Source organism: Somniosus microcephalus, chromosome 14 (assembly GCF_052327205.1).
Source record: "Somniosus microcephalus isolate GS21.2 chromosome 14, FLI_Smic_1.0, whole genome shotgun sequence".
NCBI classification, from domain to species: domain Eukaryota; kingdom Metazoa; phylum Chordata; class Chondrichthyes; order Squaliformes; family Somniosidae; genus Somniosus; species Somniosus microcephalus.
In genome coordinates this window covers 134,305,384-134,331,514 of record NC_141000.1, presented here as the reverse complement: position 1 = coordinate 134,331,514, position 26,131 = coordinate 134,305,384, and the positions used below count along the sequence as shown (strand labels likewise).

The window sequence follows — 26,131 nt, the reverse complement described above, 5'->3', positions numbered from 1 at the left end:
GAATTAAAGATTAAGCTCCCAGACGCTCCTGCGAGGAGCTTGGGAGAAAAGTGACAGGGACCTTTTCTCCTCCCTTTTCAGTCCTGCCAGACTCGGGCGCAACGTGCCCAGGATGCAATGCGATGGATAGAGCAGTTTCTTGAGCGCATGGGATTGTGGGTGTTCTAGCCGCCGTTAATGACCGATTGCCATGAGGATTGACGTGGCATTTGGAGGCGGGAAGTCATGTGATGAAACCTCCCGGAACACCGTCCAAGAGTTGGCAACACGACCCCAGCCAGGTGGTGTGAACACAGAACTGCAACTGTTTGTGCTGAGCTGTGCTGTTTTCATTAGTTTTAAGCACCTAGGACTAAATCTTGCTGGTCAGACTGTGCTTCTGGAACCAAACTTCAGCTGAACTTGGAGTTGTACCAGTGCAGCATTACCAGGATATAAACATAACTCTTCAAAAGGAGGGGTAGTTACACATTGACAACAGCGAGAACACAACACGATAAGTACATTAAACAGAGAATTTACGCCAATAATTTGGGTAAATGTAATCTTTCCCACAAACTCCAGGATCGAGCTAGTTCTGAGCAAGATCGATGTGGAGCTGCACAATGAAATCTTGGCTTCCTTCTTACTATGAATTCCTTTATGTCAAGTTATAGTAGCCCAATACAGTAGCCCAGTGTTGAACAAGGACCAATTTTACTGCCAAGTGTCAGATTCAGTGCAAAATCCCCAAGACAGCAGCAAAACACACGATCAAGCAGCGGAATCTTCACAGTCGAGCATGTGACACTGTCCACAATTAGACATGCTGCTGAAAATGTTTATCATATGAGCAGCTCGATGATATTAAATGTGACACCAGCCAACAAAAAAATCAACTGAACACAGAAAATAAAAAACAGATTCTGTCCGAATGAGTGGAACAAATTCAAAACAGGCGACTGATTAACGTACTTTCTTGCAGCTGTCACCTAGAGCTAAACAGCATGACATGTGATACTCACCGCAATGTGCTGGAACAGCCAGGACCTCATGATATTAGTAGCTTGCTTTGGCAAGACTCCACGTTTATTTTTTGGAGAATTCTCACTGTCTTGATGCAAGACATTCACATCTTGATTTAATTGCAGCTGAAGCTGATTAAAAAGAAGCATTTTGTGTCAAAGTGCCATCAATATATAAACAAACTTGCCGACCTACAAGTTAGAGGATTGGAGGAGCACTCTGCCTCAAGGTGTTGTCGCATGGACAAGCACGAGCTAACAATCTACAATAGTTAAACGTACATTTTAAAACAACCCATTGGTTTGAATTAACTTTAGTGGAAAGGAGAAGTGTGTTACATGGCCATTTTGATCTGGTTATGTCCAAAGGAACAATAGGAGCTTATTCCTGACTAGGTTTCCCACACGCTACATGTATAGGGACTAACACACACCACTACCCCAGATATGGACACCACAGAGCCGGACTGGTTCCTCGCAGAGCCTGTTGTCTTAGTAGATTTCCAAAAACAGCCTCAGGAGGGAGAAAGAAAATCCACCCTAGCCTATTCTTCCCCCCGCCGCCCCTAGTGCCTTGTGCCAATGTATGGGTCCACAGCAGCCAGCAGCCATTCCACTCCTCGCCCAAGGGACCAGGGGTGTAGACAGTGATCTCACAGCCAGTCCGATCCCATCCACACATATCCTGGCTGATTCTTTTCCCCAACCCAAAGGTTCTTGGGCAAATAGCATCAACCTATTGCCGACCAGAAGAGATCAGCTAACTCACAAGAGGGTGGGTCCTGGGAGCTGCAGGTGTTGTAGGGCTCAGAAACCACACAATGGAGTGCAGTAAGCCACTGAAGAAGCAATTGGAGGGGAGTATTTTACAAAATATATTTAAACCCCATTGACTCTGCAGCTCAACCCACAGCCGAGCCTGCTGACCATGCAGCTTGGTCAGAGTATTAGTGGGGAACTGATAAACGAAAGGCTTGCTTCCTCCACACATCTTCAGGTGGAAGCTCAATGTCACAATCGAAGGACAAGACACTCAGAATGGGCGAGATACCTCACAACATCTCCTGCTGCATGACCCCACTTTCAGAACATCTTCTGAGCAGAGACAGCACCAGCGTCCCAGCGCCACCCTTCATTCTCCGTGTTTGACTGGAATAGCAAAGCCAATACAGCTAGAACTTGAAGTAAGCAATAGCGAGGAAACATCATGCAGACAAAAGCAGCCAAGATGGAGCAGCACACCGGAGCCTGCGCACTGTGGAGTCCGCACACAGTGGAGCCCGAGCACCGGTCAGAGGCACTACCTGCTGTTGCTGGTCATCCAGTTACACTGTAGGACCGTTCCATCAATAGGGGGCCGTTAATGTAAAGAGATGCCCCAAGGTGCTTCGCAGAGAGGGACGAGGATACCGCTCACCATGCCAGGAAGGGAGAGATTAGGAGCAGTGACTGAAAGCTTAGCCACACAGATTTTTAAAGGAGCGGAGGAGAGATTTAGGGAGGGAGCACCAAGGGGCAAAATTAGTGGAGCAAAGTGATACACAAAAAGCCTGTCAGAGGAACGGAGTGCTCAGAAGGGGATACTGGGCGGGGCAAATGGCTGTGGGGGGATTTAAAGTCGAGGACATGGATTTTGAATTCAATGCATTGGGGACAGAGGGGAAGGTGTAGGAAACTCCGGAGAACAAATGAAGAAAGACTTCACCGGGCAGTGCATTGAGCTGGCAGGCTGCAGCAGCACACGGTTACATTTCTATTGTGTCTCAGGAAAGTCAGGAGCAACAGTAAATTCCAGCTGTATTGGCTTTGCTACTCTGGTCAATCACAGGAAAGATGTCGGAATGGTACTGGGACCCACATGTTCTGAAAATGGGGCCTTACAGCAGGAGAGGGGCTGGTACTGGAAGGCAGCCTGTCTCATTCCTCTTTGCATCGTGTGGCCAATGTATGGGATTGACTTCTCTATGGATCAGTGGAGGCGAAAACCCTGGAATCTTTTAAGAAACAATAAGTACTGCAATGGGGGAGTTCAGGATATTTCTGGATGGGTGAAATAGGACAGGCCAAATGGCCTTCCTCATCTAGAACTATCTTGCAAACAGAAAAAAGCTGAAAACAGGTGGAACGTGGCTGTCGGGGAGATTATTGCTACCTTCCTCACAGATACAGATCAATTCCGTCATTTTGTTTTAAACAGTAAACCTCTGTATGCTTCAACAACTTGCTCAGTGACGATTGTCTGGCCTGTGCTCTGCACAAGCTGTTGCCTGATCAGAGAATCAGGTCACAGCACTGCACCGTCACCACCAGGGATCCCCATACAGGCGATTCTGGGTACCAACTCCTGCTTGTGTAACTGAATTTGAGGTAGTGTGCCATCATCATAGGAGGATAGGAACAGGAGGCCATTCAGCCCCTCCAGACTGTTCTACCATTAAATTAAGATCACGGCTGACCCGTATCTCAACTCCATTTACTCGCCATTGCTCCATATCCCTTGATACCCTTACCCAACAGAAAATATAACCAGCTTGTGCACTGTGACTGCATTCTGAGCATTCGTGTAACCAGCTTGTGCACTGTGACTGCATTCTGGGCATTAGTGTAACCAGTTTGTGCACTGTGACTGCATTCTGGGCATTAGTGTAACCAGCTTGTGCACTGTGACTGTGCATTCTGGGTATTAGTGTAACCAGCTTGTGCACTGTGACTGTGCATTCTGGGTATTAGTGTAACCAGCTTGTGCACTGCGACTGTGCATTCGTGTAACCAGCTTGTGCACTGCGACTGTGCATTCTGGGCATTCGTGTAACCAGCTTGTGCACTGTGACTGTGCATTCTGGGTATTAGTGTAACCAGCTTGTGCACTGCGACTGTGCATTCTGTGCATTCGTGTAACCAGCTTGTGCACTGCGACTGTGCATTCTGGGCATTAGTGTAACCAGCTTGTACACTGTGACTGTGCATTCTGGGTATTAGTGTAACCAGCTTGTGCACTGCGACTGTGCATTCTGTGCATTCGTGTAACCAGCTTGTGCACTGCGACTGTGCATTCTGGGTATTAGTGTAACCAGCTTGTGCACTGTGACTGTGCATTCTGGGTATTAGTGTAACCAGCTTGTGCACTGCGACTGTGCATTCTGTGCATTCGTGTAACCAGCTTGTGCACTGCGACTGTGCATTCTGGGCATTAGTGTAACCAGCTTGTGCACTGTGACTGTGCATTCTGGGTATTAGTGTAACCAGCTTGTGCACTGCGACTGTGCATTCTGTGCATTCGTGTAACCAGCTTGTGCACTGCGACTGTGCATTCTGGGCATTAGTGTAACCAGCTTGTGCACTGTGACTGTGCATTCTGGGTATTAGTGTAACCAGCTTGTGCACTGCGACTGTGCATTCTGGGTATTAGTGTAACCAGCTTGTGCACTGCGACTGTGCATTCATGTAACCAGCTTGTGCACTGTGACTGTGCATTCTGGGTATTAGTGTAACCAGCTTGTGCACTGCGACTGTGCATTCTGGTCATTAGTGTAACCAGCTTGTGCACTGCGACTGTGCATTCTGGGTATTAGTGTAACCAGCTTGTGCACTGTGACTGTGCATTCTGGGTATTAGTGTAACCAGCTTGTGCACTGCGACTGTGCATTCGTGTAACCAGCTTGTGCACTGCGACTGTGCATTCTGGGCATTAGTGTAACCAGCTTGTGCACTGCGACTGTGCATTCTGGGTATTAGTGTAACCAGCTTGTGCACTGCGACTGTGCATTCGTGTAACCAGCTTGTGCACTGCGACTGTGCATTCTGGGCATTAGTGTAACCAGCTTGTGCACTGTGACTGTGCATTCTGGGTATTAGTGTAACCAGCTTGTGCACTGCGACTGTGCATTCTGGGTATTAGTGTAACCAGCTTGTGTACTGCGACTGTGCATTCTGGGCATTAGTGTAACCAGCTTGTGCACTGTGACTGTGCATTCTGGGTATTAGTGTAACCAGCTTGTGCACTGTGACTGTGCATTCTGGGTATTAGTGTAACCAGCTTGTGCAGTGCGACTGTGCATTCGTGTAACCAGCTTGTGCACTGCGACTGTGCATTCTGGGCATTAGTGTAACCAGCTTGTGCACTGTGACTGTGCATTCTGGGTATTAGTGTAACCAGCTTGTGCACTGCGACTGTGCATTCATGTAACCAGCTTGTGCACTGCGACTGTGCATTCTGGGTATTAGTGTAACCAGCTTGTGCACTGCGACTGTGCATTCTGGGCATTAGTGTAACCAGCTTGTGCACTGTGACTGTGCATTCTGGGTATTAGTGTAACCAGCTTGTGCACTGCGACTGTGCATTCGTGTAACCAGCTTGTGCACTGCGACTGTGCATTCTGGGCATTAGTGTAACCAGCTTGTGCACTGTGACTGTGCATTCTGGGTATTAGTGTAACCAGCTTGTGCACTGCGACTGTGCATTCATGTAACCAGCTTGTGCACTGCGACTGTGCATTCTGGGCATTAGTGTAACCAGCTTGTGCACTGCGACTGTGCATTCTGGGCATTAGTGTAACCAGCTTGTGCACTGTGACTGTGCATTCTGGGTATTAGTGTAACCAGCTTGTGCACTGCGACTGTGCATTCATGTAACCAGCTTGTGCACTGCGACTGTGCATTCTGTGCATTCGTGTAACCAGCTTGTGCACTGTGACTGTGCATTCTGGGTATTAGTGTAACCAGCTTGTGCACTGCGACTGTGCATTCATGTAACCAGCTTGTGCACTGTGACTGTGCATTCTGGGTATTAGTGTAACCAGCTTGTGCACTGTGGCTGTGCATTCTGGGTATTAGTGTAACCAGCTTGTGCACTGCGACTGTGCATTCTGGGCATTAGTGTAACCAGCTTGTGCACTGCAACTGTGCATTCTGGGTATTAGTGTAACCAGCTTGTGCACTGTGACTGTGCATTCTGGGTATTAGTGTAACCAGCTTGTGCACTGCGACTGTGCATTCTGGGCATTAGTGTAACCAGCTTGTGCACTGTGACTGTGCTGTGAAAAAAATCTTTCTAGTGAATTCTCTCTCAGATTTACTGTTTTTGTTCTTGAGCCAGAGTTCTAGGTAGTTAACAATCTTAAAAACTGAATTGTTACAAAGCCATATAATTACCATTACATAATCTCTACACGTTGCTTAGTGACACTGTTACTCATGACCTGTTCCCTCTGATTATTCTACACCTATATGAAACTATAAACCCACCTGTGCATTCTGGATACGTATTGTACCATGTGTTTGTGTCACTACCTGGCCTTGAGGAGTAACCACGGTAACAGGCTGATAAACTGCCCCACCTATTGAATGAAGGGGAAGAGAATTAGAAAATCCCAAATAACTTCCAGTTGTGCACAATCCAATCTCACTTTACAAAATCTTTAGCAGTGCAAAATGTTAGGTCCATGATGAACCCAAAACTCCAGGATGTTCAATATTGGAAACAGGAGTCAGTGTGAACAGACTGAAAGTGCATAAAGAAGACTGAACCTCCGACAGACAAACCCTTCAATGTGGAAGCAACCATCGGGGAGCTTGGGGAGCCGAGAGGAAGTACTCCTGCTCCTCCTGGCCCACAAGGAGTGCTCCCTGAGAATGTCCCGAGGCCCGGGAAATCTGGCCAGCCACAGTAAAACCCGCAATGCAGGTTAAATCCGAGGCTTCCATTCTACTTAACACATTTAAAATGCCAACCCGCCTCCGGGGAGCGGGTTAGCTGCTCGCCCCTTGTCCTGCCTCGGGTAAAACCTGGAAGCCGGTGGTTGGAGCTGGCTTCCTAACATGCCTCGAGAGTTTTTGGCACTTTAACCTCTCCCCCTCCCCCCCCCCCCCACCACCACCACCCCCTCTCCCCCCACTCACCCATCTTAAAATTCCCACCAAGAGACCGGAAGTCTTCATGGGCCCCGGAAGTCTGTGCTCGGAATATGGGAATATGGGAGGGTCCTGGTGGTACACAGATCATAAGAAAAGGATGAGAAAGGCATTTGTCCCACCAAATCTCATCCCTCCAAGATCCGAGCTGTCCAATTATTTTGAATCTCCCTAACGTTTCTCCACTGCCCTGCCTGACAGGTTATTCCAAAGATGTAACACGCTTGCCTCATGTACCTGTTGTGATTTTACTTTTCACTGATGTAAGTTACTAGGCCTGGTGATGGGAAGTCAGATGTGCTGTTTAACAAGGGCAAGAGCGTAATACACAAAGTGTTAGCTTGCTGCAGCTATCTTCAGTCTCTATTAAGGCACCTCACTAGTACTGCTGAGGTTAGCAGATTGTAAATCTCCAGTTCTGACGAAGGGTCATTGACCTGAAACGTTAACTCTGTTTCTCTCTCCACGGATGCTGCCTGACCTGCTGAGTATTTCCAGCATTTTCTGTTGTTATTTCAGATTTCCAGCATCCGCAGTATTTTGCTATTATACTCTTCTTTCTGTTTGTTAATCATTTTTTTGTGCTAAAGGGTGATGAACACATATTGACCTTGTGGCATGGGTTGCGAGATGGGAGACAGAGATTGTGGTTAAAGGGAACGTTCTCTGATTGACAGGATGTGACAAGTGATGTTCCCCAGGGATCTGTACCGGTGCCTCAGCTTTTCACCATGAATATCAATGACTTGGATGAAGGAATAGAGAGCTGCATACTGAAGATTGCAGATTACACTATTTTGGAGGGACAGTGAGTTGTGTAGATGGGAGCAAGAAGTTACACAGGAATATAGACAGATTAAGTGAGTGGGTAAAACTGCACATGGAGTTCAATGTGGGGACGTGCAAGGTCTAGATTCATAGGGCCGGATTTTGATACGGGGCGGGCTGGGGTCGTGTAATCCGCATTTCGTGTTAGCCACCCGATTCTAAATCGATGTGGGAGATTGATGCGATTTTAACTTAATTGGCCAATTGAGTTCCAGCGTGTGGGAACCCGTGGCCAATGAGTTTTTCCAGTCTGAAAGTCACCTCCGATGATGTCATCATTGCTGCTGCATTTAAGGTCTGCAACAAGCCTTGCTTCTTCTGCAGACTGCCAAGCTTTTGCCCTTGCATGTTAGAGGCACCTGCAGGAAGAATGGCCAGCCAGAGACCTAGGTCTGCACCCCGCTTTGATGACGTTGCCCTGCAGGCTTTAGTTGAGGGAGCAAGAGCAAATAAAGAGGTGCTCTTCCCTTCTTCAGGGAGGAAGAAGCCTCCCCAGCAAACCAAGGCTGTGTGGCAGAGGAGGTCAACTCTTTGTCAATAACCCGCAGAACCTGGCTTCAGTGCAGGAAGAAGTTTCATGACCTTCTGCGCACTGGAAAAGTGAGTATGAATTTCCCATCACCCTCAATCTGATCCCCATTGCCTTTCCTCACCAGCACTCAGCTTTAGCAATCTCTTCCTCCACATCCCACTTGACACTGACATCCATGCACCCTTACCCATTCCCTCTCTCTCTATGGTCACATTCACCTAACTATTCAACTATGCAGCTCCCTATCACTGTGATGCAATTACAACTTACAAAACACAGGGAGGGCCCTTGGTCTAGTCACCTCACTCCATCTTTGTCTCCTTCTAAGCATCTATGCTATAGATTCTCTACACTCACTCCTTCATTCTCACTCAAACTCCACTTGTCTCCCTCATTGCAGGAAAAGAGAGCTCACAATAAAAGGGAAAGAGCGAGGACAGGAGGAGGGCCACCCTCAGTAGCCCAGCTCACCACCTGGGAGGAGGCGGTCCTGGAGATCGTGGGAATGGAGGAAGATTCCCAAGTGGGAGACGGACGCACCACAGCAAGTTGGTGACAGAATAGTTTTCCATCTCTCTCAATGACATTGCATGAGTTGCTGATAATGATTCTGAAGCTCTAACAGATGGACTTATGATCATCTGCAACATGCAATGTGCATGTAACCTTGGCCTCACATCTCTGACTCTTTCTTTTACTCCCCCACAGGACCATCGCAAGCACCCGTCCCCACTAGCCAGGAGGAAGAGCCTGAACATCAAGACTCCTCAGAGGAAGCTGCAACCTTTGAGGGCGCAGCGTCAGCAGAATTCAGCACACCCAGCACCAGTGCAGACACTCACACCTCGGTGGGACCTTCGCGAGATAGAGTAGTGTTGTCACCTGGTGTATTACAGCTCACAAGTGAGCATCAGCAGATGGTGGAGACAGGGACAGCAGTGGAGAGTCCTCGTCGGAGGGCGCAGGACTCTCCCAGCTCGGCTCAGCTGCATGTCGACCCTCTGCCTCTGGGTCCATCCATAAGATCAGCGGTGCTGGAACTCCAGGAACAGATGCAGGAGTCTCTGGCAGGTTTTGTCTCCAGGGTCGCTGCGAGTGTGCAGCGAATGGAGGAGTCCATTGCGAACATGAGCAGAGCCTTTGTGGAGTCATTGGCGCATGAACGCATCACCATGGAAAGGATGGCAACCTCCATGGAGGTGATAAGTCGCCAGAGTGTTCTGAATAGAATGACATCTCTGGAGGAGCGATGGTCATCTACTGAACAGAGAAACCAGGCCTTCATGGAAGTCCTTCCGATTAGGACTACCAGTGCAGATATGAGTCCCCATGGCCCCCCTGATGTGCAGCAAGGTGCTCTCAAGCCACTTGCAAGCGCTGAGGGGGACCTGACCCATGAGAGGGAAGTTGGTGGCAGACATCAAGGAAGTGGGGGCTCCTCTCCAAGCGCTCACACTTCCATGCCACTGCAGAGCCCTCAGTCAGAGCCCCACCAGAGTCCACATCCAAATGAGATTGGCGTCTCAACCCCTGCACAGCCGCAGGAGCAGCAGACTGTTGGCGAGCCCTCACAGGTTCACCACCCCAGAGGACACCCGTCAAAGATGGCGAGACAGGAGCAGCAAGAAAGTGAGCAAGGGGCCTCCACATCTGCTGAAGCCACAGGGGAAACACCACGTAGGAGCATGAGTAAAAGAAAGATACTGCACAAATAGTCACAAGGGTAGTTACTTGGGTGAAATTTGATGTTTAATGTTAAAAAGCCATCAGATGATTACTGTAAATAAAAAATCTGATGGCTACTGCTATAGTTGTGGCTTGTGTCATTTCGCTAATGGGACTTCCACATTGAGGGCTTAGGATTACTTGGTATATGCCTCAGTTGAGGAAGCGCTCAATGAAGGCGGCGAGAGGGGTTTCCCAGGAGGTCACACTGGAGATAGGTGTCAGGCTCCAAACTTCCACAGCTGTGGTTATGCCTTCTGAAAGTTTTCCCCGACCTGAGACAACAAAGTCCTGCCACCTGCAAATGATGGCTGATCAAATATCCTATTTTAATGGTGGAGCCGCAGCTAATAGTCAGCAATCCACTTGTGCTCCCGCCAGGTTTCACCGTCGTGATTCAGAGCAGGCGTGCTTCACGTCGGAAAAGGGTTAAAATCACCAAGGCCTATCAAAATGGCATTATAGAGGCAATTTAGTGCTTGTTAAGGGCCTTAACAGCGGGACGGAGACGGGACCAGCAGACACGATTTAATGAAAATTGCTTGGAGGCGGGTTGGGCCCGCCCACCAGTTTTTGCAATTTTAACCCCCCACACGCCTCCAATCCCGCCTCAACGGCCCGATGAAATTCGAGCCAATGCAGACCAGCGAGCACAGGGGTGAAGGGTGAACGGGACTTGGTGCAAGTTAGGACAGGGCAGCAGAGTTTTGGATAACCTCAAATTTACGGAGGGTGAAACGTGGGAGGCCAGCCAGGAGTGCGTTGGAATAGTCAAGTCTCGAGGTAACAAAGGCATGGTTGAGGGTTTGAGCAGAAGATGAGCCGAGGCCAGGGTAATGTTACAGAGGTGGAAATAGGCGGTCATAGTGATGGCATGGACATGTGGTTGGAAGCTCATTGCGTGGTCAAATATGACACCAAGGTTGCGAAAAGTCTGGTTCGGCTTCAGACAGTTGCCGGGGAGAGGGATGGAGTCGGCTAGAGAACGGAGTTTGTGGTGGGGACCAAAGACAATGGCTTCGGTCTTCCCATTATTTAATTGGAGGAAATTGCGGCTCATCCAGTACTAAATGTTGGTCAAGCAGTCTGACAATTTAATGGCAGTGGAGGGGACGAGAGAAGTGGTGGTGAGGTAGAGCTGGGTATCGTCAGCGTACATGTGGAAACTGAAGTTGTGATTTTCAGATGATGTCACCGAGGGGCTGCATGTAGATGAGAAACAGGAGAGGGCCAAGGATAGATCCTTGGGGGACACCAGAGGTAACGATGCGGGAGCAGGAAGAGAAGTCATTGCAGATGATTCTCTGGTTACGATTACATAGATAAGAATGCGAGTGCACTTCCAACCAGAGGAGGAGGTGTTGGAGGAAGATGGTGTGGTCATGGAATCATAATGGCACAGCAGGAGGCCATTTGGCCCATCGAGTCCGTGCCGGCTCTCTGTAGAGCAATCCAGTCAGTCCCATGCCCCCACTCTATTCCCGTAGCCCTGCAAGTTTATTTCACTCAAGTGCCTATCCAGTCTCCCCTTGAAAACATTGAGTGTCTCCACTTCCACCACTTCCGGCAGCAGCGAGTTCCAGGTCCTCACCACTTGCTGCGTAAAAAAGTTTTTCCTCACATCCCCCCTGTATCTCTTGCCCAAAACCTTAAATCTGTGTCCCCTAGTCCTTGTACCATCAACTAGTGAGAAAAGCCTTTCCCTGTCTAGCCTATCCAAACCCGTCATAATCTTGTATACCTCTATCAAATCACCCCTCAACCTCCTTTGCTCTAATGAAAACAAATCCAGCTTCTCCAACCTGTCCTACATACATAACATAAGAAAATAAGGCATAGGAGCAGGAATAGGTCATTTGGCCCCTCGAGTCTGCTCCGTCATTCAATAAGATCATGGCTGATCTGATCTTGACCTCAACTCCACTTCCCTGCCCGCTCCCCATAACCCTCGACACCCTTACCTTTCAAAAATCTGTCTATCTCCACCTTAAATATATTCAAATGACCCAGCCTCCATATCTCTCTGGGGCAGAGAATTCCAAAGATTCACGACCTTCAGAGAAGAAATTCCTCCTCATTCCGATTTGAAAGGGTGCTGCCTTATTCTGAAATAATGCCCCCTAGTTCTAGATTCCCCCACGAGGGGAAAGATCCTCTCTGCATCTACCCTGTCAAGCCCCTTCAGAATCTTATATGTTTCAATAAGATCACCTCTCATTCTTCTAAACTCCAATGAGTATAGGCCCAACCTGTAATGTATGTACCTTTAAGGGGGGGGGGACTACTTTTTACAGCTCATGTATACTGTAGTACCGGCAGTGACCACACCTGTATATAACGTTGAGTAGTAATCTGTACAGTTCAGTTGCAGTTTGAACCACGTTGAGTAAACACCTATTTGTACCGTTCTCCGCAGTCTGTGTCTTCTTATACACGGACGTAACACAACCTGCTCAACCTTTCTTCATAAGACAACCCCTTCATCTCCGGAATCAACCTCGTGAACCTTCTCTGAACTGCCTCCAATGCAAGTATATCATTCCTTAAATAAGGAGACCAAAACTGTACACAGTACTCCAGGTGTGGTCTCACCAACACCCTCTACAGTTGTAACAGGACTTCCCGACTTTTATACTCCATTCCCTTTGCAATAAAGGCCAACATTCCATTTGCCTTCCTAATTACTTGCTCTACCTGCATGCTAACTTTTTGTGATTCATGTACAAGGACCCCCAGATCCCTCTGAACCTCAGCATTTTGTAATCTCGCCCTATTTAAATAATAATTTGCTTTTTTATTTTTCCTACCAAAGTGGATAACCTCGCATTTTCCCACATTAAACTCCATCTGCCAGATTTTTGCCCACTCACTGAGCCTGTCTGTATCCCTTTGGAGATTCTTTGCATCCTCCACACAATTTGCTTTCCCTTTCTTTGTATCATCAGCAAATTTGGCTACATTACACTCAGTCCCTTCATCCAAGTCATTAATATAGATTGTAAATAGTTGAGGCCCCAGCACTGATCCCTGCGGCACCCCACTAGTTAGTTTGCCAACCTGAAAATCACCCATTTATCCCGACTCTGTTTTCTGTTAGTTAGCCAATCCTCTATCCAATCTAATATATTACCCCCAACCCTGTGAGCTCTTATCTTGTGTAGTAAGCTTTTATGAGGCACCTAATCGAATGCCTTCTGGAAATCCAAATACGCGACATCTACTGGTTCCCCTTTATCCACTCTGCTTGTTATATCCTCAAAGAACTTCAGCAAATTTGTCAAACATGATTTTCCTTTCATAAAACCACACTGACTCTGCTTGACTATATTATGATTTTCTAAATGTCCTGCTATCACTTCTTTAATGATGGACTCCAGCATTTTCCCAATGATGTTAGGCTAACTGGTCTATAGTTGCCTGCTTTCTGTCTCCCTCCTTTCTTAAATAGGGGCGTTACATTTGCGGTTTTCCAGTCCGCTGGGACCTCTCCAGAATCCAGGGAATTTTGGTAGATTACAACCAATGCATCCACTATCTCTGCAGCCACCTCTTTTAAGACTCTAGGATGCAGGCCATTGGGTCCAGGGCACTTGTCCACCTTTAGTCACATTAGTTTACCTAGTACTTTCTCTGTGATAGTGATTGTTTTTAGTTCCCCCCCCATCCCAATAGCCCCTTGATTATCCATTATTGGGATGGTTTTAGTGTCTTCTACCGTGAAGACCGATACAAAATATTTGTTCAAAATCTCTACCATTTCCCTGTTTCCCATTATTAATTCCCCAGACTCATCCTCTAGGGGACCAAAGTTTATTTTAGCTACTCTCTTCCTTTTTATAGACCTGTAGAAGCTCTTGTTGTCTGTTTTTATATTTCTTGCTAGCTATCTTCTCCCTTTATCATTTCTCTAGTCGTCTTTTGTTGGTTTAAAAAATTTCCCTATCCTCTGGCCATCCACTATTCTTCGCAGCATTGTATGCCTTTGTTTTCAATTTGATACCATCCTTTACTTCCTTAGTTAGCCACGGATGGTTCATCCTTCTCTTAAAGTCTTTCTATCTCACTGGAATATATCTTTGCTGTGAGTTATGAAATATCTCCTTAAATGTTTGCCACTGCTTTTCTAGTCTTACCCTGTAATATATTTTCCCAGTCTACTTCAACCAAGTCTGCCTTCATACCTTGGTAATTACCTTTGTTTAAGTTCAGGACACTAGTTTGAGACTTAGCTTTCTCACCCTCAAACTGAATTTGAAATTCTACCGTGCGGTGATCACTCTTCCCAAGACGATCCTTCACTTCAAGACCATTAATTAATCCAGCCTCGTTACACATTACCAGATCTAAAATAGTCTTCTCCCTGGTTGGTTCCACAACGTATTGTTCCAAGAAACCATCCCGCATACATTCTAAGAACTCTTCCTCAAGTCTACCTTTGCCAATTTGCTTTGTCCAATCAATATGAAGATTAAAATCTCCCATGATTATAGCCGTACCTTTCTTACAAACCCCTATTATTTCTTGATTTATACTCTGTCCTACAGTGTGGATACTGTTTCGAGGTCTGTCAACCACTCCCACCAGTGACTTCTTACCCTTATTATTGCTTATCTCCACCCAAACTGATTCTACGTCTTGACCTTCTAGTCCAATATCATTTCTCATTATTGCACTGATCTCATCCCTTATTAACCACCTCCTTTTCCTTTCTGCCTATCCTTACGAAATGGCAAATACCCCTGAATATTCAGTTCCCAGCCTTGGTCATCTTGAAACCACGTCTCTGTAATGGCTATCAGATCATACCCATTTATTTCTATTTGTGCTGTCAACTCATCTATCTTGTTACGAATGCTGCGTGAGTTCAGATATAGAGCTTTAAATGTTGTCTTTTTACCATTTTTCCCTACTCGGACACCTCTTTCTGATGCACTCTTATGTGTATACGCTCTGTCCCTTCCTGTCACACTCTGGTTAGCATTACCCCTATCGCTACCCTGCACTTTTGCCTACTCATTTTTCTTTCATTTTTTAAATTTTCGCTCAGCGTATCCCTCTCCCGCACCATTTAGTTTAAAGCCATGTCCTTGTAGTCAAGATCCCCCATCCCCGGAACCATTCTGGTAAATCTCCTCTGCACCCTCTCAAGGGCCTTCACATCCTTCCTAAAGTGTGGTGACCAGAACTGGACGCAATACTCCAGTTGTGGCCTAACCAGCACTTTATAAAGCTTCAGCATAACTTCTCTACTTTTGTACTCAATACCTCTATTTATGAATGTAAGAAGTCACACAACACCAGGTTATAGTCCAACAGTTTTATTTGAAACCACAAGCTTTCGGAGCGCTGCTCCTTCGTCAGGTGAAGTGGAGAGATGCATAAAGACACAGCTTATATAGTCAGAGAATAATGCCAGATGATTACAGGTAATCTTTCTAACTGCCATTTATCACATCTCGGCAGAGAGATAATCACAGCAATCAAAGGTGTGAATGGTGTCCAAACAGGTTAGCCAGGAAAACATTACATCAAAGAACAATGAGGTGGGGTCACAAGGGGTCAAATGTTGCAGATGCTGGGGCCTGTATGAAAAACAAAAAACAGACAAAAAAAACATTTTTTTTGCTGGAACTCACAGCAGGTCCGGCCGCATCTGTGTAGAGAGAACAAGCCAACGACGACTCGAGTCTGGGTGACCCTACGTCAGGTGGGGTTACATGTAGCGTGACATGAACCCAAGATCCCGGTTGAGGCCGTCCTCATGAGTGCGGAGCTTGGCTATCAGTTTCTGCTCTATGATTTTGTGTTGTCATGTGTCGCGAAGGCCGCCTTGGAGAATGCTTACCCGAAGATCGGAGTCTGAATGTCCTTGACTGCTGAAGTGTTCCCCGACTGGGAGGGAACACTCCTGCCTGGCGATTGTTGCGCGGTGTCCGTTCATCCGTTGTCGCAGTGTCTGCCTGGTCTCGCCGATGTACCATGCTCTGGGGCATCCTTTCCTGCAATGTATGAGGTAGACAACTTTGGCCGAGTCACATGAGTATGTACCATGTACCTGGTGGGTGGTGTCCTCATGTGTGATGATGGTATCTGTGTTGATGATCTGGCATGTCTTGCAGAGGTTGCCGTGGCAGGGTTGTGTGGTGTCGTGGTCGCTGTTCTCCTGAAAGCTGGGTAATTTGCTGCGAACGATGGTCTGTTTGAGGTTAGGCGGCTGTTTGAAGGCGAGTAGTGGAGGCGTGGGGATGGCCTTAGCGAGGTGTTCGTTGTCATCGATGACATGTTGAAGGCTGCGAAGAACATGGCGTAGTTTCTTCGCTCCGGGCAAGTACTGGATGACGAAGGGTACTCTGTTGGTTGTGTCCAGTGTTTGTCTTCTGAGCAGGTCTATGCGATTTTTTGCTGTGGCCCGTCGGAACTGTCGATCGACGAGTCGAGCGTCATATCCCGTTCTTACGAGGGCGTCTTTCAGCGTCTGTAGGTGTCCATCGCGTTCCTCCTCGTCTGAGCAGATCCTGTGTATTCGCAGGGCTTGTCCATAGGATAGGTCTCTTTAACGTGGTTAGGGTGGAAGCTGGAGAAGTGGAGCATCCTGAGGTTGTCCGTGGGCTTGCGGGTAGAATGAAGTGCTGAGGTGTCCGTCTTTGATGGAGATTCGTGTGTCCAAGAATGAAAACGATTCTGAGGAGTAGTCCATGGTGAGTTTGATGGTGGGATGGAACTTGTTGATGTTATCGTGTAGTCTTTTCAGTGATTCTTCGCCGTGGGTCCATAGGAAGAAAATATCGTCGATGTATCTGGTGTATAGCGTTGGTTGGAGGTCCTGTGCATCGAAGAAGTCTTGCTCGAACTTGTGCATGAAGATGTTGGCGTATTGGGGTGCGAATTTGGTCCCCATGGCTGTTCCGTGTGTGTTTGGGTAAAGAACTGGTTGTTGAAGGTGAAGACATTGTGGTCAAGGATGAAGCGGATGAGTTGTAGGATGGCGTCTGGAGATTGGCTGTTGTTGGTGTTGAGTACTGAGGCTGTCGCAGTGATGCCGTCATCATGGGGGATACTGGTGTAGAGTGCCAAGACGTCCATCATGGCGAGGAGTGTTCCTGATTCAACTGGTCCGTGGGTGCTGAGTTTCTGTAAGAAGTATGTAGTGTCGCGACAGTTCCGACGGGCCACAGCAAAAAATTGCATAGACCTCCTCAGAAGACAAACACGGGACACAACCAACAGAGTACCCTTTGTCATCCAGTACTTCCCCAAGCGGAGAAAATACGCCATGTTCTTCGCAGCCTTCAACAGGTCATCGATGACGACGAACACCTCGCTAAGGTCATCCCCACGCCTCCACTATTCGCCTTCAAACAGCCGCCTAACCTCAAACAGACCATCGTTCGCAGCAAATTACCCAGCTTTCAGGAGAACAGCGACCACGACACCACACAACCCTGCCACGGCAACCTCTGCAAGACATGCCAGATCATCAACACAGATACCATCATCACACGTGAGGACACCACCCACCAGGTACATGGTACATACTCATGTGACTCGGCCAACGTTGTCTACCTCATACGTTGCAGGAAAGGATGCCCCGGAGCATGGTACATCGGCGAGACCATGCAGACACTGTGACAACGGATGAACGGACACCGCGCAACAATCGCCAGGCAGGAGTGTTTCCTCCCAGTCGGGGAACACTTCAGCAGTCAAGGACATTCAGCCTCCGATCTTCGGGTAAGCATTCTCCAAGGCGGCCTTCGAGACACACGACAACGCAAAATCGTAGAGCAGAAACTGATAGCCAAGTTCCGCACTCATGAGGACGGCCTCAACCGGGATCTTGGGTTCATGTCACGCTACATGTAACCCCACCTGACGTAGGGTCACCCAGACTCGAGTCGTCGTTGGCTTGTTCTCTCTACACAGATGCGGCCGGACCTGCTGTGATTTCCAGCAAAAAAAATGTTTTTTTTGTCTGTTTTTTGTTTTTCATACAGACCCCAGCATCTGCAACATTTGGCCCCTTGTGACCTCACCTCATTGTTCTTTGATGTAATGTTTTCCTGGCTAACCTGTTTGGACACCATTCACACCTTTGATTGCTGTGATTATCTCTCTGCCGAGGTGTGATAAATGGCAGTTAGAAAGATTACCTGTAATCATCTGGCATTATTCTCTGACTATATAAGCTGTGTCTTTATGCATCTCTCCACTTCACCTGACGAAGGAGCAGCGCTCCGAAAGCTTGTGATTTCAAATAAAACTGTTGGACTATAACCTGGTGTTGTGTGACTTCTTACATTTGTCCACCCCAGTCCAACATCGGCATCTCCACACCATGGCTTCTATTTATGAAGCCCAAGATCCCATATGCTTTGTTAACCACTCTCTCAATATGTCCTGCCACCTTCAGGGACCTATGCACATTAACGCCCAGGTCCTTCTGTCCCTGCACACTCTGTAAAACTGTGCCATTAAGTGTATATTGCCTCTCCCTGTTCCTTCTGCCAAAATGCATCACCTCACACTTCTCTGTATTAAATTCCATCTGCCACTTGTCTGCCCATTCTGCTGGTCTTTCTATGTCCTGTTGCAGTCGATTGGTATCATCATCACTGTTTGCCACACCCCCAAGTTTGGTGTCATCAGCAAATTTAGAAATTCTACTTTGTATTCCAATATCCAGGTCATTTATTTATATATATATCAAAAAAAGCAGTGGCCCCAGCACTGACCCTTGGGGAACACCACTATCTACCATCCTCCAGTCTGAAAAACAGCCATTTACCACAACTCGCTGTTTTCTGTCCTTAAGCCAATTCCTTATCCAAACTGCCACTGACCCACCTATTCCATGAGCCTCAATTTTGTTAACCAGCCTTCTGTGTGTTACAGGTTGAGCGTCCAAAATCCGGAGTTCCGGAATCCGGAATGTTCCAGGAGCCGGATTCCGGGACAATTGGTGGCAGGGTCATCCGGAATCCGTAAAATGTTCCCGAATCCAGAACTCCGGATTTTGGATGCTCCACCTGTACTTCAAAAAGCCATTAACTTTTGTTGTCTTCTTTTGAAAAATCCTATGAAAAATGCGAGTGATGCAATAAAACTTTAGTGTTGTGTTTTATCCTCCTTAATCCGCACAGCTCCACTAAGTGTTTCCGCCAGGCTGCGGCCACGGCACCACGCCGCCCTGGTAGCCTAGTGTGGGCCATCGGATGCTCTGCAGAGCTCGCAGCGTCCCTCCCCTTTAACAGAACGGGAGGGCGGAGAAACGCGTCAGCGCTACGCGGAGCGGCCCAGGCATTTCCGGATTGTGATATTTCCGGACTTCGGACATCAGAAACACGTTCCGAAGGCCGGAGAAACACTAAAACTGGCTCGGCCTCGGTCCCGAGGTTGCCGGATTCAGGATGCTGAACCTGTACTTTGTCAAACGCCTTCCTAAAATCAATGAAGACAACATCCATTGCATTCCCTTCATCAATCCTCCCTGTTACTTCATCAAAAAATTCAATTAGATTAGCCAAACATGATCTGCCTTTTAGAAATCCGTGTTGGCTCTCCTTAATTAGCTTAAACCGCTCAAAGTTAATTTTTTCCTTGATTACTGTAGCTAAAACTTTACCCACCACTGATGTTAAACTGACCGGCCTGTAGTTACTAGGATTGTCCTTGCACCCATTCTTGAAAAATGGTGTCACATTTGCCACTTTTCAATCCTCAGGCACCTCCCCCGCATCTAGGGAAGATTGGAAAATTAGGCAAGCCCTTCCGCTATCTCCTCCCCCAATTCCCTTAGGAACCTGGGATACAAGCCATCTGGACCAGGCGACTTGTCCACTCTAAGCATACCCAGCCTTTCTAGTACATCCTGTCTATCAATTTTCACCCCTTCCATTGCTTCTACCTTTTCCTCTTCTACCGATACTTTGTCAGCATCCACCTCCTTAGTAAACACCGATACAAAGTACTCATTGAATATTCTAGCTTTGCCCTGCACCTCTAAGCATATATCACCTTCTTTGTCTCTAATAGGCCCCACCCCGCCTCTTACTACCCGCTTACTGTTTACATGCCGGTAGAATATTTTTGGGTTCCCTTTTAGGTTAACCGCCATTCTACTCTCATATTCTCTCTTTGTCAATCTTATTTTCATCTTCACTTCCCCTCTCAACTTATTGTATTTGGTCTGGTTCTCCCTTGAAGAATTCACCTGACATGCATCATACACCCTCTTTTTTTGTTTCATCATCTTCTCTATCTCCCTCGTCATCCAAGGAGCCCTTGCTTTGGTTCCCTTACCCTTCCCTCTTGTTGGAATGGACCTAGCCTGTACTTGGAACATCTCCTCCTTAAAGATCACCCATTATTCCGTTACAGTTTTTCCTGTCAGTCTTTGGTTCCATTTTACTCTGGCTAGATCCTTTCGCATCCCATTGAAGTTAGCCCTATTCCAGTTTAGAAGTCCCACTCTAGATTGTTCTTTGCTCCTCTCCATTGCTAATCTAAATCTTATGATACGATGATCACTCGTACCCAAGTGTTCTCCCACAGACACTTGGTCGACCTGGCCCACCTCATTTCCCAGCACTAGATCCAGCAATGCTTCCTTCCTAGTTGGGCCATGAACATATTGGTCAAGGAAATTCACCTGAACACATTTCAGAAATTCCTCCCCCCTCCTTTCCCTTTATCCTAGCATTATCCCAATCGATATTTGGGTAATTAAAGTCCCCCAACATCACCACTCTATAGCTCTTGCATATCTCTGTGATTTCCCTGCAGATTTGCTCCTCTACCTCCCTCTCACTAGTTGGAGGCCTATAGAATACCCCCAATAGTGTGATCATACCTTTTTTGCTCCTCAACTCTAACCAAATGGATTCTGTCCTTGTCCCCTCAAGAACATCCTCCCTTTCCAACACTACAATGTCTTCCTTAATCAGCACTGCCACCCCACCTGCCTTTTTTCTTCCCTATCTTTTCTGAACACCTTGTACCCTTGAATATTAAGTGCCCAGTCCTCACCATTTTTAAGCCATTTTTCGTTATTGCCACGGCTAATTGTGCTTGTAGCTCACCAACCTTATTCACCACACTTTATGCGTTTACGTACATGCATTCTAAGCCCATTTTTGAATTTTTCGTAGTCTTTCTTAGTCTGCTCCTATCTAATATGGTACTACTACCGCCTCTAGTACTATCTTCTCTAGTACTATCCAACACACTCACTCTTTTATGCACCTTATTCCTCTTTTCTACTCCTGCCCATCCCCCAGCCAAGCTAGTTTAAACCCTCCCCAACAGCACTAACAAACCTTCTAATGTAGGGAAATGTGAGGTTATTCACTTTGGTAGGAAGAATAGAAAACAGAATATTTTTTAAATGGTGAGAAACTTTTAAACGTTGGTGTTCAGCGAAATTTGGGTGCCCTCGTGCAAGAAACACAGAAAGCTAGCATGCAGGTACAGCAAGTAATAAGGAAGGCAAATGGCATGTTGGCCTTTATTGCAAGGGCCGTTGGAGTATAAGAGTAAGGAAGTCTTGCTACAATTGTACAGGGCCTTGGTGAGACCACACCTGGAGTACTGTGCACAGTTTTGGTCTCCTTAGATAAGGAAGGATATACTTGCCTTGGAGGCAGTACAACGAAGGTTCACTAGATTGATTCCTGGGATGAGAGGGCTGTCCTATGATGGGAGATTGTGTAGAATTGGCCGATACTCTCTGGAGTTTAGAAGAATGAGAGGTGATCTCATTGAAACATACAAGATTCTGAAGGGGATTGACAGGGTAGATACTGAGAGGTTGTTTCCCCTGGCTCGAGTGTCTAGAACTAGGGGGCATAGTTTCAGGATAAGAGGTAAGCCATTTAAGACCGAGATGAGGAGGAATTTCTTCACTCAGAGGGTTGTGAATCTTTGGAATTCTCTGCCCCAGAGGGCTGCGGATACTGAGTCTTTGAGTATCTTCAAGGCCGAGGTCGATAGATTTTTGGACTCTAGGGGAATCAAGGGATATGGAGATCGGGCGGGAAAGTGGAGTTGAGGTCGAAGATCAACCATGATCTTATTGAATGGCGGAGCAGGCTCGAGGGGCCGAATGGCCGACTCCTGCTCTTATTTCTTATGTTCTTATGTTCTTATAGTGCCTTTAACGCAGTAAAACGTCCCAAGATGCTTCACAGGAGTGCTATAAGACAAAAAAAAATTTGACACCAAGCCATATAAGGAGAAATTAGGGCAGATGACCAAAAGCTTGATCAAAGAGGTAGGTTTTAAGTAGCGTCTTAAGGGAGGAAAGAGAGGCGGAGAGGTTAGGGCAGGGAATTCCAGAGGTTAGGGCCTAGGCAACAGCAGGCACATCAGTAGTAGAGAAAATGCTAGAGTCTATTATAAAGGATGTGATAACAGGACACTTAGAAAATATCAACGGGATTAGACAAAGTGAACATGGATTTATGAAAGGGAAATCGTGTTTGACAAACTTACTGGAGTTTTTTGAGGATGTAACTGGTAGACTAGATAAGGGAGAACCAGTGCATGTGGTGTATTTGGATTTTCAGAAGGCCTTTGATAAAGTCCCACATAAGAGGTTAGTGTGCAAAATTAAAGCACATGGGATTGGGGGTAATATACTGGCATGGATTGAAAATTGGTTAACAGACAGGAAACAGAGAGTAGGAATAAATGGGTCTTTTTCGGGGTACTGGAGGGATCAGTGCTTGGGACCCAGTTATTCACAATATATATCAATGATTTGGATGAGGGAACCAAATGTAATATTTCCAAGTTTGCTGACGACACAAAACTAGGTGGGATTGTGAGTTGTGAGAAGGATGCAAAGAGGCTTCAAGGCGATTTAGACAAGTTGAGTGAGTGGGCAAATACATGGCAGATGCAGTATAATGTGGATAAGAGTGAAGTTATCCACTTCGGTAGGAAAAACAGAAAGGTAGAGTATTATTTAAATGGTGATAGATTGGGAAATGTTGATGTACAGAGGGATCTGGGTGTCCTTGTACACCAGTCACTGAAAGCAAACATGCAGGTGCAGCAAGCAGTTAGGAAGGCAAATGGTACGTTGGCCTTCATTGCAAAAGGATTTGAATACAGGAGCAAGGATGTCTTACTACAGTTATACAGGGCCTTGGTGAGACCACACCTGGAGTACTGTATGCAGTTTTGGTCTCCTTACCTAAGAAAGGATATACTTGCCATAGAGGGAGTGCTGCGAAGGTTCACCAGACTGATTCCTGGGATGGCAGGACTGTCATATGAGGAGAGATTGGGTCGACTAGGCCTGTATTCACTAGAGTTTAGAAGAATGAGATGGGATCTCACTGAAACGTATAAAATTCTGACAGGACTAGACAGACTGGATGCAGGGAGGATGTTTCCCCTGGCTGGGGGGTCAAGAACGAGGGGTCACAGTCTCAGGATACGGGGTAGGACATTTCGGACTGAGATGAGGAGAAATGTCTTCACTCAGAGGGTGGTGAACCTGTGGAATTCTCTACCACAGAAGGCTGTGGAGGCCAAGTCACTGAATATATTTAAGAAGGACATAGATAGATTTCTAGACACAAAAGGCATCAAGGGGTATGAGGGAGAGAGCGGGAATATGGTATTGAGATAGAGGATCAGCCATGATCATATTGAATGGCGGAGCAGGCTCGAAGGGCCGAATGGCCTTCTCCTGCTCCTATTTTTCAATGTTTTTAGGCACAGCCACAAATGGTTGAGGAATTATAATCAGAGATGCTCAAGAGAGTAGAATTAGAAAAGTGCAGATATCTGGGGCGGTGGGGGTTGTGGGGCTGGAGGGGATTACAGAGATAGGGAGGGGCGAGGCCATGGAGGGATTTGAAAACAAGGATGAGAATTTAAAAAATCGGGGCACTTCCGGACTGGGAGCTAAGTGGCGATGGGTTAACGGGACTAGGTGCGAGTAAGGACACGGGCAGCAGAGTTTGGTGAGCTGAAGTTTACGGAGGGTTCAAGGCAGGAGCCGGCCAGGAGAGCATTGGATTAGGGATCAAAGGCATGGATGAGGGTTTCAGTAGCAGATGAGTTGAGATGGGGCGGAGACAGGAGATGTTACGCAGGTGGAAGTGGGTAGTCCTGGTGATGGAGACAATATGGGGGTCAGATGCTTCGCTCAGGGTGAAAAAGAGGATGCCGAGGTTATCTAGTATACTGTATTCGCTGCTCACGATGCGGTCTCCTCTACATTGGGGAGACCAAACGCAGATTGGGTGACCGCTTTGCGGACACCTCCGTTCAGTCCGTACGGGTGACCCCGAGCTTCCGGTCGCCTGTCACTTTAATTCACCGCCCCATTCCCACTCGGACCTCACCGTCCTCGGCCTCTTGCATTGTTCCACGGAAACCCAGCGTAAGCTCGAGGAACAGCACCTCATCTTCCGACTAGGCACTTTGCAGCCTTCCGGACTCAATATCGAGTTCAACAATTTCAGATCATAACCTCGGCCCCTATTACATTTTTACTTATAATTTTTTCCACCCCTTTGTTTTGGGTCCCCCCCCCCCACTCCTTTCTTTTTGTTTCTCTCTCTCACCTGGCAGCTGTCTCTTATCCTGCCAGTACACTTCACACCTAATCTCAGCTGCCTTTTGTCTCCACTGTCCTATTACCATCTCGTCTGGCTTCGAATACCTTTTATTGTCTCTTTTGTTCGATCGCAGCCTTGCCTTCGATCTATTTTATTTTCTTTCCAGTTTTGAAGAAGGGTTTCGACCCGAAATGTCAACTCAAATTTCTCTCCACGGATGTTGCCTGACCTGCTAAGTTTTCCCAGCATTTTCTGTTGTTTTTACGAACAGTCTGGTTCAGCCTCAGTCAGTTGTCATGGCGAGGGATGGAGTCAGTGGCTAGGGAGCAGAGTTTGTGGCGGGGACCAAAGACAATGGCTTCGGTCTTCCCAATATTTATTTGGAGAAATTTTGCTCATCTAATACTGGATGTTGGAGAAGCAAAGCCTGCCATGGTGGGATTTGAACTCATGACCTCTGGGTTACCTGTCTATAATGGCTCACATACCTGTTACAACTTGAGTGGGGTTTACTGTCGTCACTGTGACACTTCCCTGTTGCAATGCCGAGGCAGGAACTACGATTCCCTGGGGACTGATGGTGCCAGGTAGGGTGGTGATGGTCGTGTTCTGAACGGGAAGCTGGTGGAGAACATTTTAGCAAAAGAAAAGTGAATTAAAAAAAGTACTAGTCAAGTAATTTCTTTTTAAAACCCTGCAGTTCTGTAATTAATTGGTGACTGTCACATTTTTGGATTTCTGACTATGCTGCTACATGAGAACTTGGTGTGATACATGTTAGAAATTCCACTACTGAGCTAAACTTACCTCTCAAGGGGTTACAGATTTTGTCCTTGTTTCGTACAATGGGAAAAGCTTATAATGGGATGTCTAGTTTGGCTATCCATTCGATGGCCTTCTGAGATGCCTAGTGGAGAAATGAGGTGCCTCCCGCAACAGATCTTAGTGGGCAGGTTGATGTGACGTGTTCCATAGTCTGGGACTCATGGCCACAGTCGCACTTCGGGTCGTCCCTCATCTTCCACTTGTGGAGCAGGTGGCTGCTTCATCCATGCCCTGTGCGGATTTGGTTGAGTGCTGTCCACTGTCTTCGAGGGAAGTCGAAGCCAGGAACCTCTGCTGTTGGGTCAGTGATGAGGTGTTGATTCTTTATGTTGCATGCGTCTCACGATTCCGTCCATCTGGATAGTAGGTTGAAACCACCTGCATGGGTATTGGCTGCTGTTTCCCAGAATGGCCGGCGCGATTTTAAGCGCTTTCGTGGTGGGTTTTTCAAGTCTTCATGAATGGGAAGGTCGATGTACAGGAAACTTTGGTTTATCCGGAGGTTGTATGTCCGGAAACCTCGATCTACCGGCAGAAATCAGGAGCCGTTTTGTTAGGTTTTTTTTCTTCTCGTGGCTTTGTTTTCAACAGTCGGGCTCTGGAAAGTCTCTCTGAAGCTGTTGCTAAGCTACAGAGACGCTTCCAAGGTACGGGGCCGACTGTTTACAAGCTGTTGCTAAGCAACAGTGTTTGTTGTCAGATACGGAGATGAAAACTGTAGTGTATGTAACTGT

The 26,131-nt window shown here is 47.0% G+C and overlaps 1 protein-coding gene across 1 annotated transcript in view; it reads right to left on the bottom strand.

The window, feature by feature from the left end:
- pknox1.1 (pbx/knotted 1 homeobox 1.1) overlaps positions 1-26,131 on the bottom strand; it is an 84,371-nt gene that overhangs the window by 7,141 nt on the left and 51,099 nt on the right. Inside the window, exons 5-7 of the mRNA XM_086007345.1 lie at positions 25,061-25,193; positions 6,249-6,340; positions 1,005-1,136 (exon numbers count right to left, since the gene is read on the bottom strand). Of these exons, the coding sequence (XP_085863471.1) occupies positions 1,005-1,136; positions 6,249-6,340; positions 25,061-25,193 (357 nt within the window). The remainder of the gene's footprint in view (positions 1-1,004; positions 1,137-6,248; positions 6,341-25,060; positions 25,194-26,131) is intronic.